The sequence below is a fragment of the Sinocyclocheilus rhinocerous genome, unplaced genomic scaffold (genome assembly GCF_001515625.1).
Source record: "Sinocyclocheilus rhinocerous isolate Xijiao unplaced genomic scaffold, SAMN03320098_v1.1 scaffold2146, whole genome shotgun sequence".
NCBI classification, from domain to species: Eukaryota; Metazoa; Chordata; class Actinopteri; order Cypriniformes; family Cyprinidae; genus Sinocyclocheilus; species Sinocyclocheilus rhinocerous.
In genome coordinates, this window is record NW_015623444.1 from 357,631 (window position 1) to 375,115 (window position 17,485).

The window sequence follows — 17,485 nt, forward strand, 5'->3', positions numbered from 1 at the left end:
AAAATAAAGTATCGGGTAGGTTTAGGGTAGGTGTAGGGAGGGCTTTATTGTTACCAGTAAGGTGGCATCCATTTAATAATTAAAATTATAATTTACACTCAATACGTTATTATTGCATACTGTTTTATAATGTACTACAATACTGAAGTGCAGATAATTGCCACTATTTGCAACAAGTAGTATACTTGATAGTAGAAATCCTGCTATTTTAACATGGTGTAAATAGGTCTTTGCACTTAGTGTAAATAGCATATTGCTAAAAATACTGCTTTTTTCACTTAGTGTAAATAGAATCCATTGCTAATACGAGATTTGAAAAGGGAGGAAAAAAAAGTTCGGAAAAAAGGTGGGATCAAACCCGGGTCGATCGCGTCAAGAAGCCAACAACACACATTTATCCATCTGCGCCACTGGAGCTGATAATTTACAGGCACTTTTAACTAAATGTAAATAGACACTCCGTATTTTTTATTCTCTAGTAAGGGCAATTCATACAATACATTTAAACTGAGCTACTTTAATACCATCTCCGAACTTTCTACCACGACTCTGCTGTTCTTCGGCTGGTTCTTCCCTGTATACGTTGATTGACAGATGTCTCGTCCAGTCAGCTGTGAGTAATCCCAAACCAATGGCGCTGTCTCAAACTATACCTACCTCTTCCGGTTTGTCTGATTTGTCGTTGTGTTTTCTGACTTGTTATAATGTTTTCTGAATTGTTATTTTGTTTTTTAGACTTGCATTTGCGTTTGTAATTTGTTATTTTGTTTTCAGAATTGTGATTTGTTTTTGCACTTCTCGGACACCGTACTATATGATGAAGAATATACTTTGCATTCAGTCGCTAAGCAGAAAAAAAGTTGTCATCAACCAAAAATGTGAAATTATTGAGATTTAATTTATTTTTGTGTGAGTAGTTCTGAGTAAAACTCCTCTAATGCATCAGTTAGGGTGGATAGCATGCTTTCAGATCCATGGGTGTGTTTCAGAATGCTCCCTAGTTCAGTAATAAGTACACTGCCCAAGGGAGTCAGCCATTTCTAGTGCTGGCGCATTGTCAAAAAAAATGCTACCTGGGACTTTCCAGAATCCACATGGATTTTGCTCTGTCTGTTAAGACATGAATGGGATTGCTAACAGGTAGCTTTATCCAGGTGTCATAGATCTCATTGCCTGCAATGAAGATGCACGACAAAACAAAATAAGGAGGATGTCGTTTATACAACAGTGTAGTTTTTAAAAGTATTCAGCAATATTATTGATTTGACTGTACTGACACTTATAGGAGGAGAGCAAAACTTGAACTGAATTGAGCTGCTACTGTCTTATGTACAGTTAAAGCTAAACAATGACAATGTTGTCTTCTGTGGAGATTTTCTTCTAGCTAAATCCTGTTTTGTTTTATAATTGGTGAACTTTGCCGTTATTGAGCTGAATTGAATTACAACTGACACTGTAATCGAACTGAATTGAATCAACAACAACTCAATTGAACTGAATTATGGCATTCGTATTGTCTTCTATGAAGCTGCTTTATATCTGAATCTAATTTGTTTAATAATTAATTAACTTTGCAACACTAACAGTTATTGAGCTGCATTGAAAACTAAATAGAGCTGAATAAGGAAACTTTTGTCTTGTGTGGAACTACCTTGCAGCGAAAATTTAAATATTTTTAGAATTGGTTATTTTTGCTATATTTACATTGATATTTTCCTGTTTATTACTGTAAAGCTGCTTTGAAATATTTACAATTTACAGACAGAATATACTATATATTTGAAAATGACCTGACTTAACAGCTATGCTTTAGTGCAGCATTATCGGGTCGAGATTGACTCATCCTAACATTTAAGGTATCAAGGCCATTGCTTTGCATTGCTAGGCCATATTTGATACACATCATACCGATTTTCAAGTGTAAGCAACAAAGTAGCTGCATTTGCATATTTTCAGTCTGTGCATTTGTCAGTCTGTCCCTGTTGGATAACATCAGCTTGCTTGTTTGCTTGCATAGAAACAGGTTGGTGCAAAGTCGTAAAAAAAGTTAAACAATAACAGCATTATTCAGCGCAGCATTACCAGTTGGATGAGCTGACCTACTGACTTTTGCACAGTTTTGAATGTTTAGCCACTCCTCTCGTTGGTGATTTGTACGGAAGTGTTCATAATCACATGGAGTTCTGTGCTGTTGTCAGTGTCTCAATATGCAGAAATGTTAAAATTCAGGCGGGCATGTTAAAATGCTATTCAAGAATTCATGCATTGCTTTGCTTCTCTCCACAGAGTGAATCCTACTCATCCTAAGGCTGATGTCCTCCAAGAGCAGCGTCTGAAACATGGACGACCCTTTAAAGGTTGACTGATTCCAGCTGACACCTTCGTAACTATGCTGCGAGTCACTCGAGGCCTGATGGCCACACTAGCCACCAACAACCCGCCTAATTCCCCAACCCAATTCAGGGAATGATCAAACCGTCCTGTCTAGGACATACGCACCAAGAAACCTCTTACATACAGGTTAGCAGCAGAAATAAAGGCTTTTACTCAATCGTTGCTAGGAAACAGACATTCAAATCTTCAAGTTAATCTGTCATAACAACCCTTTTCCATCTTTGATTACTTGAAATGAACTCAAACCTCAACAAATACCTGTTCATCCGCAGGACGGCAGATACCCCAAATCCAATGGCATGGGCCAAGTTCTTCAGGAGACCAGGAGGCAATCTTGGCAGGTCTTACCAGCCGGGATCTATGCTGTCCTTGGCCCCTACCAAGGGACTACTAAATGAGCCGGGACAGAACAGCTGCTTCCTCAACAGTGCAGTGCAGGTACGTGTTTAACCCAAAGCTAAGAAAACAGTTACATGAGCAGGTTTGTTTTACATGCCTATATTTTTAACAGTTTACACAGAATAAATGAAATGCATATATGCATATGCATATTGTATATACTTAATAATTTTTTATTTTCCTATTTAAATTAATTCAATTTTGATTTATTTAATGTTTTTGTCAAAATGTATCAAATTGTGGATATACGTATACAAACACGCACAACCGTTCAAAACTTTGGTGTCTGTACGACTTTTTAGTGTTTTTGAAAGATGTGTCTTATGCTCAAAAAGGGTGCATTTATTTGATTAAAATACAGTAAAAACAATAATATTGTGAATTATTATTACAATTTTAAATAAATGTTTTCTATATTAATATGTTTTAAAATGTAATTTATTCCTGTGATGCAAAGCTGAATTTTCAGCATCATTACTCCAGTCTTCAGAGTCACATAATCCTTCTAATATGCTGATTTGCTGCCCAAGAAACATTTAATATTACTATCAATGTTGAAAACAGCTGTGCTGTTTCATATTTTTGTAGAAACCGTGATTTTTTTCAGAATTATTTGATGAATAAACAGTTAAAAAGAACTGCATTTATTTGAAATGGATATCTTGTATAACATTATAAAATGTCTTTATTGTAACTTATAATTCAATACAGGTTTTAATTTTCTTTTATATCTAGTAGCCTACCCTTTTTCATTTAGTAATATGTTAATGTTTTTACAAGTGATACTTTGAGCAACTTGGATATGGTAATCATTTTACCATAGTTTATTAATTTAAGGGCAGATATGAACATAATGACTTTTAAAATGGCTTTATTAACCTTTAAAGGCTAAAGTCTTCCAATCTGAATGAACTAAATATGGTTACCATCACACCTACATATAAAAGTCTTACCAGATTGGACTTACCACAATAACAAAAATATCACACCACCCCCCTAAACATACTTAACTTTCTTATGACTCACATTTGCAGTCTGACCTTCACAGCAAACTGTCATCTCCTCCTCAGTGCCTACTGAGAGCGTATTTACGGCATGCCAACTCCACCCGTCAACCCCCAAATTTTTGTCTTGCTCCCAGGCCGCTAGTTACTGGAAGTCAGTTTTCCCTCTTGGATGGGATTGTGGACGCTATGATTGAGTGTATCTCTGCCTGTCTCTCTGTTATCTTGTTCTTGTACTCATCACCACGGAGTGAGGTCATGCTCAGACTAAGTTGTCTGGGGCCTAAGGGAAAGACACTGAGTGAAGAGTAACCTTACACTGGCCGTCCAAACTCCAAACACACACACGCAGATGAACAGCTCTCACCCCCCATGCTGTCACAGCCTAATCTCCTTTGAGCTCTTCCACCAAGCAAGGACAATGAGTCATATTTCTCAGAGTTTTAAGAACACAATGACGGCCAATAAGAAGAGGCTAAGACATAATGCATGGCCTTTGGAGATAATGTTGACTTTAAGATTGGCACTTTGAAGTCGTCATGCAAAACCAGAATAAAGTCGTAGGAGAAGATACATTAGAGGAGAAGCACACTATCGCCAAATTTACATTGCAGAGGTGGCACAGAGCTGCTTCTGAAGTGGCATTTAAGTGTCTTTACACAGCCTGTTTAAGGTGGCATAAATGCATTTACACAGATACAAATACAACTGTATGCTTTGATACTAGAGGCTGAGGTGGCTCGAAGCAAGTTTAATTTAGTCTGGCTTTTGTGCGGCATTATATATTTACACAGAATTTTGAGCAGGCTCAGAGCAGCCTTAACTCGGCTGTGTAAAGATGTGTTATTTAGAGGACCTCACTACATGGACAGGATTTTGCAGCACATTTCTAACAGGAAGGCTGTTACAAACAGTAGGTAGAAAATGATGCTGTCTTCAACAGGCATCTGAGTTAAGGCTGCTCTGTGCCTGCTCAAAATTCTGTGTAAATATGCAGTGCCGCATAAAAGCCAGACTAAATTATGAATGCTCCTACTTACCTCAGCCCCTTAGTATCAAAGTACTGTATAAAGCTGCAATTGCTGTGTAAATGCATTTATGCCATCTCTGAGCAGCATTAAACAGTCTGTGTAAGACACCTATGCCAAATTTACACCGCAAAGGTGGCACAGAATTGCTTCTGAAGTGGCATTTAGGTGTCTTTATACAGACTGTTTAATGCTGCTCAGAGGTGGCATAAATGCATTTGCACTGCATTTACAACTGTATGTTTTGATAGTAAGGGGCTGAGGTGGATCTGAGAAGGCAATATTTAGTCTAGCTTTAATGTGGCATTGCATCCTTATGCTAAATTTTAAGCAGGCACACAGCAGCCTTAAATCAGCTGTGTAAAGACGCCTAAATGTATAAAGGTGTAATTGCTGCGTAAAATGCATTTATGGCACCTCTGAGCAGCATTAAACAGACTGTGCAAAGACTAAATGGCAATTCAGAAGCGCTTTTGTGCCACCTTTGCTGTGTAAATTTGGTAAGAGCCTTATTTTAGTAAAATATTAGACGGCATTGGTGTTTTTATTCTTAACTTAAAATTTTCGTTAATTGAAATAAAGCTGAAAAATGAAATATTTAAAAAAAGAGTAAAGCAAAAAACATTATATTAACTTAAATTGATGTTATTTCAGTTAGTTGCCAAGGACATATTTCTCATTTACATTTAAAGTACTAATTTACTAAAACCGATATAAAATAATTTAAAACCGTATAAAAATGAAAAAAAAAAAGACAAAAGCACAAAAAATTGCTAAAACCTTATCAAATATTGAAGTAAATGCTGAAAATATAAAAATTAAATTCTAAATATAAATAAATACTGCAAAAGTATATAAATACAGTGCCCCGCAGGTCCTTAAAAAGTCTTACATTTTTGTTTTATTTATTTAGAAATTATTTTTAGTTTTTTATTTTTTTATTTAAGGTTATAAGTATATAAAAGAAATATAATCAAGCATAACAGAATTCTTAATTATCGTTGTAAGTGGTCTTAAATTTTGGGATGGGACAGGAATTATGACCTAATGTGATTGTTAAACTTCAAAAGCTTGTGATATAATTAAATAAATGTGAAAAAATGTAAAACAACCAATACTGGTCCACCTCTCATTTGTATTGATATATTGATACAAAAACAATTTCAAAACATATATTTACTGAATAAAACGTGTAGAGTATTGCCAGACTAACTTGCACCCTGTTTTGCTGATTAGCAGTAATAAGTCATTGAATGTGTGCCGCAACCTGCTTAATTAAGTGAAACAAACAATCCACATGATTTATTTACAGATTGTTTAGAGTTTACTGAGGTGAGTTAATTATAAGCATGAGTTTCCTATTATTCCATGCAGGTTCTTTGGCATCTCGATATCTTCAGACGGAGTCTTCGTCAGCTTCCAAACCACTACTGCTTGGGCGACTCCTGCATCTTTTGCGCTTTGAAGGTATTCTCATGGCCAAACACATCATGACGCAGTATTTAATACTTCCTTTAAAAGGGTGTTTTAAAGTCAAAAGTTTGAAAGCACTTCATGTTCGTTTTGCAGGGAATATTCTGTCAGTTCCAGCACAGCCGAGAGCGAGCGTTACCCTCAGATAACCTGCGTAATGCCCTAGCCGAAACCTTTAAGGATGAGCAGCGCTTTCAGTTAGGCTTCATGGATGATGCTGCTGAGTGCTTCGTAAGTGTCTTTTTTGTATTTTTGTGTATTTTAGATTATAAAAATGTGTGTGTGTAAAATTTTATATATAATTTGTTATTATTTCTTTTATTTTTAGTTATTCAGGTGGGTAATATAGCTACAAAATGTTTTTATGTTTAAATATATATATATATATCACACTCTTTAGGAAACACAGTGAACAAATAAAAAGTGCATTACAATCAATGCAACATATCAGACATTTGATAGAGCACCGTAATGCTTGCAATATAATGTAAATAGAAAATTAAACAGTATAAACATCTTATTAATTTTATCAGTCTTTTTGATTTTGCAGTCTGCTGGTTGGCAATGTGACCTCTCCAAATTTTAGACGATTTGTCACTTAAGCATACATGGATAATATCCCATCTTAATTTAATGTGGTAATTTTTTATTGATGTCTTTTATAGAGAAATAATATGGAAAACTGATTTCCAAATTAAGCTCAGTTGCCATTATGTGCATTATGCACAGCACAGATCACACACCCTTGCCTTGGAAGCTGAAGTAAGCATGTTCACCCCTTCGGTATATGCAGGATTTCTCTTAGGGCTACCTAATTGCAGTAAACCTGCTTCGCACTGGGACCTGTAATCATTTTCTGTTTAGCACAGCAGGACTGTGGAGAGTCTGTCATTACCTCAGTAAAAGTCCATTTACAGTGCTCCCTTAAACAACACAATCAATGAAGGATCTCTATCAATGCAAGCCTGGAGTGCACAGATGCGTTCACACTACTCTCAGTCAATGCAGGTTCTTTATCAGCGCTGGGATAGATGCAGCCTATGCTTTTGTCTGTTTGTACAAGATGCCCTGAGCTAGGGCTGTTTAAAATAAGCTAATCTGTACTGTAGAAACATCAAATTAATCTTGCCTCTTTTCAAAATGGCAAATTGTCTCAGCGCTGTTGGTGTTACTGAATGTGCCCACGGTTCTCAGGTTTGAAAGGGTGTATTTAAGCAGATAATAGGCTTGGAGAAAATTACTAAAGCTTAGAGTGCATTCACTTAATGCCAAGGTATCATTGTACCAGCACAAACAAATCCAATGTGGTTAGATAATGTAAAACAAAAAATAGTTGTTTTCATGTCTATGAATCTCTAGCACAATTAATTAAATGGTTAACAAAGTTTTGTTTATTTATATATTGTGTGTGTGTGTGTGTGTGTGTGTGTGTGTGTGTATGTAATTTCTGCTATTAATGCTTTAACAAATTAATTAATGCAGCATCCTTTTTCCCCATATCAAATTTATTTTCCCTTTTTGTTAAATGTTAGAAATGATTGCACAAATTGTACTGTTATGTTGTTACACAGTATTCATAGTTCTTACTAAAAAGATGCTGTTAAAAAATAAATCTTAAAAATATACCATCTTTGTTTTTTTCTGTGTTAATTTGGAGATTCAATGTGAGAATTTTGGGGGGATTTTTTTATATAGTTTAATATTTTAATATATATTTTATATATAATGTATTTTTACATATTATATATTATATATATTTTTATGTTGTTTCTGTATTAATTTGGAGATTCAGTGTGAGAATATATTTATGATTACGAATAATATAAAACTATATCAAAATAATTTTGGAGATATTGGAGATTCAGTGTCACTTTATATATATACAGTGGGTACGGAAAGTATTCAGACCCCCTTAAATTTTTCACTCTTTGTTATATTGCAGCCATTTGCTAAAATCATTTAAGTTAATTTTTTTTCCTCATTAATGTACACACAGCACCCCATATTGACAGAAAGAAACAGAATTGTTGACATCTTTGCAGATTTATTAAAAAAATTTAAGGGAGTCTGAATACTTTCCGTACCCACTGTATATAACACATTTTTATATATTATGTATTTTATATATTTTTATGTTTCTGTATTAATTTGGAGATTCAGTGTTAGAATATAATTATGGTTACACATTTTTTGGTTAGGTGTGATTAATCATGATTAAAGAAAATGTGTCATTAATTAGTAAACTTTTTTTTTTTTTACCGAAAGACAAGCACTAATTTATATATTTATGTTATTATTAGTCTTGTCTTTTGGAGTACGTCATGAAATAATTGTGGAAAATGCCTTATGACACATACAAATGCCAGGCTTTTGTATTTTTCATAGGAGAACATTTTAGAAAGGATTCACCTGCACATCGCGCCCGATGCTGAGACTGATGCCTGCACGTCCAAGTCCTGTATCACTCATCAGAAGTTTGCTATGGCACTTTATGAACAGGTATTGTAGCTTTTTAATACTACACGTGCACTCATGCGAGTAATTGATCGCTGTCCTGTGACGGCGGTTTTCAATCAGTCGGGAAAACTCACAGGGAATACTACAGAGACATTTACATTCCCTCTCGCTGCTTCCTCTGAGAGTTGAGAGCAAAACCCTGATAAAATATGGTATTAGATGGTAATAACATGATATACACTATGTAGTGTAAATGCATTATATACACTAACCTTGAAAAGTTTGGGTTGGTAACTTTTTTTTTTTTCTTTGTGAAATTAATACTTTATGACGCAAGGATGAATTGAATTGATCAAAAGTGACAGTAAAGACATTTATAATATTTAAGTATAAGTTCACTTGCAGAATACAAATTTCCTGATAATTTACTCACCCCCATGTCATCCAAGATGTTCATGTCTTGCTTTCTTCAGTCGCAAAGAAATGAAGTTTTTTGAGGAAAACATTCCAGGATTTTTCTCCATATAGTGGACTTCAATGGTGGCCAGCGATTTGAACTTCCAAAATGCAGTTTCAATGCAGCTTCAAAGGACTCTACACGATCCCAGCCGAGCAATAAGGGTCTTATATAGCGAAACGATCAGTCATTTTCTGAAAAAAAAAATATATATATTTATTCACTTTTTAACCACAAATGCTCGGCTTGCTCTAGCTCTGCAAATTTTTTTTTTTAACTACTGTATATTTTTTTTTTACTGTATATTTGATCAAATAAATGCAGCCTTGGTGAGCATTTGAGACTTAAATAATCTTATTGACGCCAAACTGATATACAATATTGGTACAATCTACCATATTTATGTACTATAGTATTTATTTGGTTGGTCGGAGTACCATCGTACATGTCCAGCAAATATTTATCTTGCATAATACATAAACCAAGGCAAAACTGGTACAAATGAGATACAATCATAAAAAGCAATTTGAGATTTGTTGTTTAGACACAAGAAATAATTATTTGTTTTGTCTCTAAAAGGAATTTTTATATTGGTTACACCCTTAAGTTGTACACAATGTATGTGTGTTGAGACATCTCTTACATCACATACAGTAGTGTAGTTAAGGCATTACATAATATAGCAGTCATGACTTCATCACTCATGACACATTAGTGTGTGTGTGTGTGTGTTTTCCCCTGCAGTCTGTGTGTAGGAGCTGTGGCGCGTCGTCCGACCCGCTACCCTTCACTGAGCTTGTGCACTATGTGTCCACCACAGCCCTCTGGTAAGCTAGCACCATCATGCCAGACACTCAAGATGTGTTTATAGGGCTGGGCGATATATCATTTTTCAAATAAGTTGCTGCATGACTGCATTATATAACTGTAAAATTAATAAAAATTACTACTATTATTATTATTAGTTTTAGTATTAGTATAACTTGGGAATTATATTTCAGTATACAATAGTAACATATTTATGTCATAATTTCTTCAAGTTGAACCTGACTTTTATTTTGACATGTTGTCATGAAGGTCTTTTAGTTTTACCTTCAGTTTTTTTGACAGTAGTTTTTCTCAGATGAAACTATGTGAAGCTGCTGAAGTGACTCTCAGAGCAGCTCTGGAGATGAAGTTCCTGTCCTCATATATTGAGATGCAGATGCTAAAAACACCGCAGGCATCATATGTGTTTGAGTTTGTGTATCAGATGAAACTGTGCCATTGGTTCACAGACTTTGCATATTAGCAACAAGCACTGACTGGTTGTAGTCACATTTATTTCTACTGTTAGATTTATAAATTTCAAGGAAAAAAGTCGAACTAAATTTTAACGTGACTCAATATGATATTGTTTCATCACCCAGCCCTAAATGTTTATGTTGGTATATTGACCTGAAAAGATAAAAATACCTGTGCTTTGCTTATTAAAAACGGCTTTTTATCTCTGTTTCTCTTTCTTCCTCTTTCTCTGCGCTCCAGCCAGCAAGTCTTGGAGAGGAGAGATGAAAGGTTTGGGGAGTTGCTTCAAGCTGCCAGCACAGTTGGAGATCTGCGTAACTGTCCGGTAGGTGGCTGCTCATGTTGATTAATAATGTGGAATTTACTAGCACTTTCAGCCCTGAGAGGACACCGTCATGCATCTAGTATGATAGCTGTTTCTGTCATGTGTTGTCATCAAGCACACTCAAGGACGAACGCACACACTCTTCTTATCTGATATTCTGCTAGTGTAACACCTTCATGTGACAAGATGAGCGAGATGAAACCTGAGACCGGAACGTTCCTCTCACATATCAACACATTCTGCATTTTTAAACAGGCAAAGTAGGAAGTTGCATCCTACTATATAGTCACTGCCAGAAGCAGCACAACATTCATGTGTCTCTCTGGAGTAGTAAAATGTTTGGTCACAACAGGGTTATTATAGTTTACTGAAGCTAAAACCATAAAAGCATGCTGTTACTTGAAATAAAATACACAAATACTTATTTTATTTAAGCTAGATGCAGGGCAACATTTCTAATTTAACTTCATTTCAATTAGTTTAACTTCATATACTAACTAGAACAAAAAAGTTAAAATAATAATTAATGAAAACGATGTAGACATAAAATTATAAGTGGGTCAAAGACGAGACGTCCCGTTTTGGGGTCTGCATCAAATGAAATTTAAAAAAGTGATTTTATATACATAAAAAAGCATATTAAATGCAAGTTAAAATGTCTGTTTTTAATGTTTCAAATAATTTTTGAAAACAAAATGGGTGAAACAATGTCCCTTCATCATTCAGCAGAACAGATATATTTATGTAAAAATGAAACAACATTCTGACCTGTACTTATTAAAATATATAAAAGAAAAAGTGAATTTTAAATAAATGTTATTATATTTTAAATGATTAATAACTTCTTGTTGACAGATGGGTAAGACCTAGTGGTTTTAAGGATAGTGACAAAAATGTAAAATTACAGTTAATTAGCATTTTAGGGGCTGCACTGTGATCCTTCTATAGAGTCTTTTAATATCATCTGATTGTAGTTCTATATATGCCTGGCAAATTTTTTTGCTATATGAACTATTGTTACATTGACATTTTAGTGGGTGTCTTCTGTAAATCATGGTTAAAATGTATGATAGCCATTATTTTTTGCTCACTTAAAAAAAAAAAAGAAAAACACAACAAAATTTCTAAACTTTAACTACATTTGAAATGAAAATGGTAAATATAAAAATATAGACTAATTCAAAATATTAATTTAAACTATAGTAGTATCTCAATGATAATCAGAATCATCCAAAATTATTTCAACTACTGATTTGAAGTATTTTTAAAAGAAAATATCTTCTAAAATCAGTTTTTTTTTTTTTTGTCTTAAATAACTTCATAAATATTCAAAATTTAATAACTCAGATATGGTTTTCAACATGGAAATGGAAAAAACGCTGGCATGGTGTTAAAGAACATAATAACAAACCGTTATGTTTTATCTCCATCGCCTCAACAGAGTAAATGTGGGCAGAGAATCAAGATCCGGCGCGTGCTGATGAACTCTCCAGAAATCGTGACCATCGGATTTGTGTGGGACTCAGAACAGTCAGACCTCACTGAAGACGTCATCCGATCTCTCGGACCACACCTCAACCTCTCAGGGGTAAGATTGACGTCTAGTAAATACACTCCGCTCCACCTGCTTAATTTCAGCAAGGCACCTGGTCGCGTCCTAAAGAGCCAAACTACAAAAGCACTACAGTACAGCAGCGGATCATGAAACAGTGCTTTGTAGAACATCTATGAAGAAAAAAAGATGCGAACAAAAAACAAAGGTTGAAAGTGCTTCCTGATTGGTCACATGATTTGATTATACTTACTTTCAGAGGTCTGTTTGGTATAAATGTGAATGTGCTAAGGACTAAATAGTCTTGAAATTTCCTTACTAAAAATATTGTGGTTGGCAAACCATGGAATATACTAGAGGTCAACCGATAGTGGATTTTGCCGATACCGATAGCTATGTTGGACCACACTGGCCGATACCGATTAATTAACCGATAGTTTTTAAAATGGATACTGAACAAAAACTAAAATAGTGCTTTATTAAAAAAACAGTACTGAACCATACTAGTAGTAGTAGTAGTAGTAATAATAGTAATAGTAAATGTTGAAATTAACACACTCTAACAAGGAACAATACTTACACGGCTTTCATTAATCTTAATGTTACAAATGGACTCTCTTTTGCACTTTATCACACACACACTCCGGACGCGTCGCGTTCAACTCGAGCAGCGGTCTAAAACAGTTTATTTAATCACCAAACGGACACAAGTTTACTTCAAGAATGAACAATGAGGCATAGATGAGTTTGAGGTTTGGTGTTTAAAAAACGGAGCAAACGGAAAGAGAACGCGCAATCTATATTATAGCTCTATAAATGAAGCATACAGACTTTATTAGAGCCACAGAAAGACAAACGTTTCACTGAAAATGCACAATACACAATTCATTATGTACATTAACAATGATTCGGGACAAATATAATGTAATTTAATGGAAAACTATGTGAATGGCGCTCTGTGGCGCGGCAGGATTTTTTGTCGGCTGCATATAAATCCGCGTCTGAAGTTTCCCGCTCTGTTCATTGTGCAGTATCATGTGTCTAAACAAATAGCACGTGCTGTCAGTGATTTCAACCACTAGAGGCCGCTCTCGCACCGTATAATGACAGCAGACCCTTCTCAGCCGCTCCAGCAACGGATGCAACCCGGAAAACTATCGGCATGGATTTTTGCCGATAACCGATAGTTCCAGCAATCAACTATCGGTGCCGATTAATCGGCAAAACCGATACATCAGTCGACCTCTAGAATATACTGTAACACTAAATAGAACCATATTTGAAAACATTATATACTGGGGAAAAAAAGAAACAAAAATTGAAAAACGTAAAGTAATAGTAAAGCATTGCAAAGAAAATAACACAGAATTAAACACATTTTTGAAGAAGGAAAACTGATATGACTTTCTTATAAAAAAAATTTACAGTGTATTTACATGGTACTTAATTTTAGTTCAACCCAAAATAATTTTTTTTACATTTATTCATCCTTTCTTCTGTGTAATATTGAAGGTGATATTTTATAATACAAAAATAAGATACAAATACATTGGAAAATAAAACACAATGGAAGTCAATGGTGAACAAAATTATTGACAGTTTATGTCATGGAAGTTTGGAGAGACATTAATAATTAATAATTAATATTGTGACATTAATAAGACACAATAATTTTCATTTTTGGGTGGACTACCCCTTTCAATGTCGTTAAAGAATCCAATCGAATCCCACAAAAACGTACCATGGTACATGTCTAAAAACACATTACATTACCATGGTACTTTTTTCTTATTAGAGAAAAATATGATAGTTGGTAAGATTACTGTCCATATTTAAGGCTTTGGAATTCGGTGATCTAAATTTACAAGAATCTGCTAATCAACGTGTAGGTTACTCAGATGTTTATATGTCAGTGAGGATTGAATCTTTGTGGAGAATTCCAATAAAGAACATCTTTTTCCTGGCTATTATATAAAATATAGAATTAATAGGAAGCCTCCATCCAGATTAAATGGCTATAAAAAGATCCTGACGTCACAACAGTCGCTCTTTTACAGTTATTTATTTGTTTTTGTAGCACATCTGGTGCTGGTGTCATTGAGACCAGTTTATGGTGGTGCTATGGACCATATGTGTGAACTAAAGCAGACGTTTATCCTCTTCATAAGACTGAGGTTGTGTAACTGCATCAGTGCCTGAATAGCCCACGCCTGATGACCAGAAAGCCACTGCAGTGGAAGGTCATCTGACTTCCGAGTGTGTAGATGGCCTTCATTACCAGCCTCATGTGTGGGAGTATAAAGCCATGCTTGAGACCTGTTTACCACCAGACAGCCCTTCTGTTTGTGCAGCTGCATGCATTTCAGATGGATAAAATGCATCTATACACTTCAAAATAAATATTCCAAAGGTTTTCTCAGTGATGCCATGGAAGAACCATTTTGGCTTCCCAAATGAACCTTTCAGCAAACAGTTCTTAAAAGAACAATTTTTTCTTAGTGCAAAGAACAAATTATTAGTTTATAGAACCTTTTTCCCAATATAAAGAACATTTGGAATGGAATGCAATGGAATGTTCCATGGAATTTTAAAGTTCTTCTTGGAATGCCAGTGAAGAACTTTTATTTTTAAGAGTCTAGGTGACCTCGCAAGAATCTAGATTGGAAGAATCAGTTCTTTTACTCAAAGCGATCGTCACAGATGCTAAATAGCATTCATTCTTCTTTACGCCCACTTCCACGTTACCACGCTCCAGTATTGGATTCGTCTCAGCCGAAACCTCTTGGACAAGTACAAAGGCCTTAATTCATTCCCTGGTTCTCCCTGTGATGGTGGAGACTTCAGAGGAAAATCGCTCCCGCCTGCCTGGAATCCATTGTTTCTCGGGCTTCCGAAGAAAACCAGCTATTCAGGAACCAGGGGTGAAGGAGAAAGTGTTGGTTATGCAATAGCTGCTTCATTTAAAATTGCTTGAGCAAATGCATCCTTCTGCGTTCCGTCACCTACTTCTGCCTTCTAAATCTGAAGGACTCTTTGACACAATGATTTTAACTCAGAAGACTGCAGTCTAGCATACGTAGCTTAAAGGGGTCATATGATGCTGCTAAAAAGAACATTATTTTGTAATGCTTCCTCCATTCTCACACTAACACAAAGGGTTTCTAGTATGTTTCTTCATCAGATCTTTGTATTACAGCCTTTTTCTTAATGCAAACTATATTTTTCTCTTGATTTTGAAACACTTTAAATTTTTTTTTAGCATTTAGAGTTTTTAGCAAAAACAGATTGTAAAAAACATGATGTTGTGTTTTCATAATGGCATTAAGTCTTATAGGCATTGCTAAAAATCTTCCTCAGTATTTTTGTCTTGTTTTCCAATACAAATATCTGAACATCTTTAAATCAAGATACATTTACTTGAAATGCAAATTGAACACATGAAGTCATTTTCAGATCAATTGAATTGGGGGTATGAAAACTTATTTTGATTTGAGTTGATTTCCTAAGTACATTAGTGGATATTTGTTATTTTTATTCATAAACTCGCTGTATTTTGATCAGTTTCACAGAACACAAAACTTGTCATTTTGCTTCTCAAATAAATGCATCATGAATTAAGAATCTTTAGACATTTGCACTGGAAAACAAGACAAAAATACTGAGGAAGAATGTCACTTTTTTGCAGTGTGATCAGAAGATACAGTCATTTCCATATTTCCAAATTTATTTCTGTATTCCAGTGGTTGGGAGCAGAGCCATTTAATATTTCATATTAAATCAGAAGGAAGTTGTATTTTCGAATTTTTAAGTCATTCACTCATTGTGGTTTCGCCCAAGTAACTACATTTATCCCAAGGAATTCCCCCCAAATTTACGTTTAGAGAACATATTGACGTTTCCCTTAAATGTATTCCTTACATTTTCTTTACTTGGCCTTAAAAAGGTCTTAAAGTCTTAAATTTGCCTTCATGAAACCTGCAGAAACCATGAATACAAATACAAACTGAAATACAAATGTGACCCTGGACCACAAAACCAGTCATAAGGGTCAATTTTTTTAAATTGAGATTTATACATGATCTGAAAGCTGAATGAATAAGCTTTCCATTGATGTATGGTTTGTTAGGATAGGACAATATTGCCGAGATAAAAAATCTAAATATTGAGAAAATCGCCTTTAAAGTTGTCCAAATTAAGTTCTTAGCAATGCATATTACTAATCAAAAATGAAGTTTTGATATATTTACGGTAGGAAATTTACAAAATATCTTCATGGAACATAATCTTTACTTAATATCCTAATGATTTTTGGCATAAAAGAAAAATCGATAATTTTGACCCATACAATGTTTTTTTGGCTGTTGCTAAAAATATACCCAAGTGACTTAAGACTGCTTTTGTGGTCCAGGGTCACAAATACTAATACATAGACATATAAAAAAAATGACAACAATTACATAAACTTAACTAAAATTTAAAATGAAAACAAAAATATAAAAATAAAATCATTCAAAATGTGAATTAAAAACTATAATACAATCTCAATTATACTAAAATTACAATGCCACTAATCAAAGGATTTTGATAGGCAGCCAGCACATGTGAAATAAGTGGCGATGCAGTGTAGTGGATCTATCTATCAGTAGTGTGCGGCTTGTGCTTGCGTGAGCACTTCAGCTCTCACTGGGCTGGTGCTGCATGTCTCCACCGCCAAGATAAATCACCCTCGCAGACACAATATGTGCACTACAGTAGACGCGTGTGTGCAAACCTACAGTATAGAGAGAGCCAGTCCAGTACGCAATGCAAGAGAACAGCTGTTTTGTTGATTAAGCACGTCTTAATTCATCTCCTTTACAATCTTGCCTGCTCTTTTTTGACTGATCAGATAATTGTTTCTTTATTAGAAAGCACTGCTCGCTCTTTCATTCTCTTGTGTCTGGTAATTAAAAAGGAAGGTTACATCTGTTTGCCTGGAGAGACTTTTGCAGTGCAGCCTGCGTACTCTTACCTCTGAAGCGTGCAAGCCTTCACATCTAATAATAATCTAACACTTCAGGTAACTGCTCTCTGTATGCTAAAGAGCTCATTTTTGGTTACTGTTTTTTTTTT

General features: G+C 34.9%; 1 protein-coding gene across 1 annotated transcript in view; it reads left to right on the forward strand.

The window, feature by feature from the left end:
- The window catches only part of LOC107741064 (inactive ubiquitin carboxyl-terminal hydrolase 53-like), a gene marked incomplete at its 3' end in the record, with an annotated part of 32,839 nt that overhangs the window by 13,496 nt on the left and 1,858 nt on the right, over positions 1-17,485 (forward strand). The window contains exons 2-10 of the mRNA XM_016553686.1: positions 2,287-2,520; positions 2,667-2,832; positions 6,200-6,292; positions 6,395-6,529; positions 8,684-8,797; positions 9,957-10,039; positions 10,737-10,821; positions 12,263-12,409; positions 14,577-14,714. Coding sequence (XP_016409172.1) covers positions 2,689-2,832; positions 6,200-6,292; positions 6,395-6,529; positions 8,684-8,797; positions 9,957-10,039; positions 10,737-10,821; positions 12,263-12,409; positions 14,577-14,714 — 939 coding nt within the window. The remainder of the gene's footprint in view (positions 1-2,286; positions 2,521-2,666; positions 2,833-6,199; positions 6,293-6,394; positions 6,530-8,683; positions 8,798-9,956; positions 10,040-10,736; positions 10,822-12,262; positions 12,410-14,576; positions 14,715-17,485) is intronic.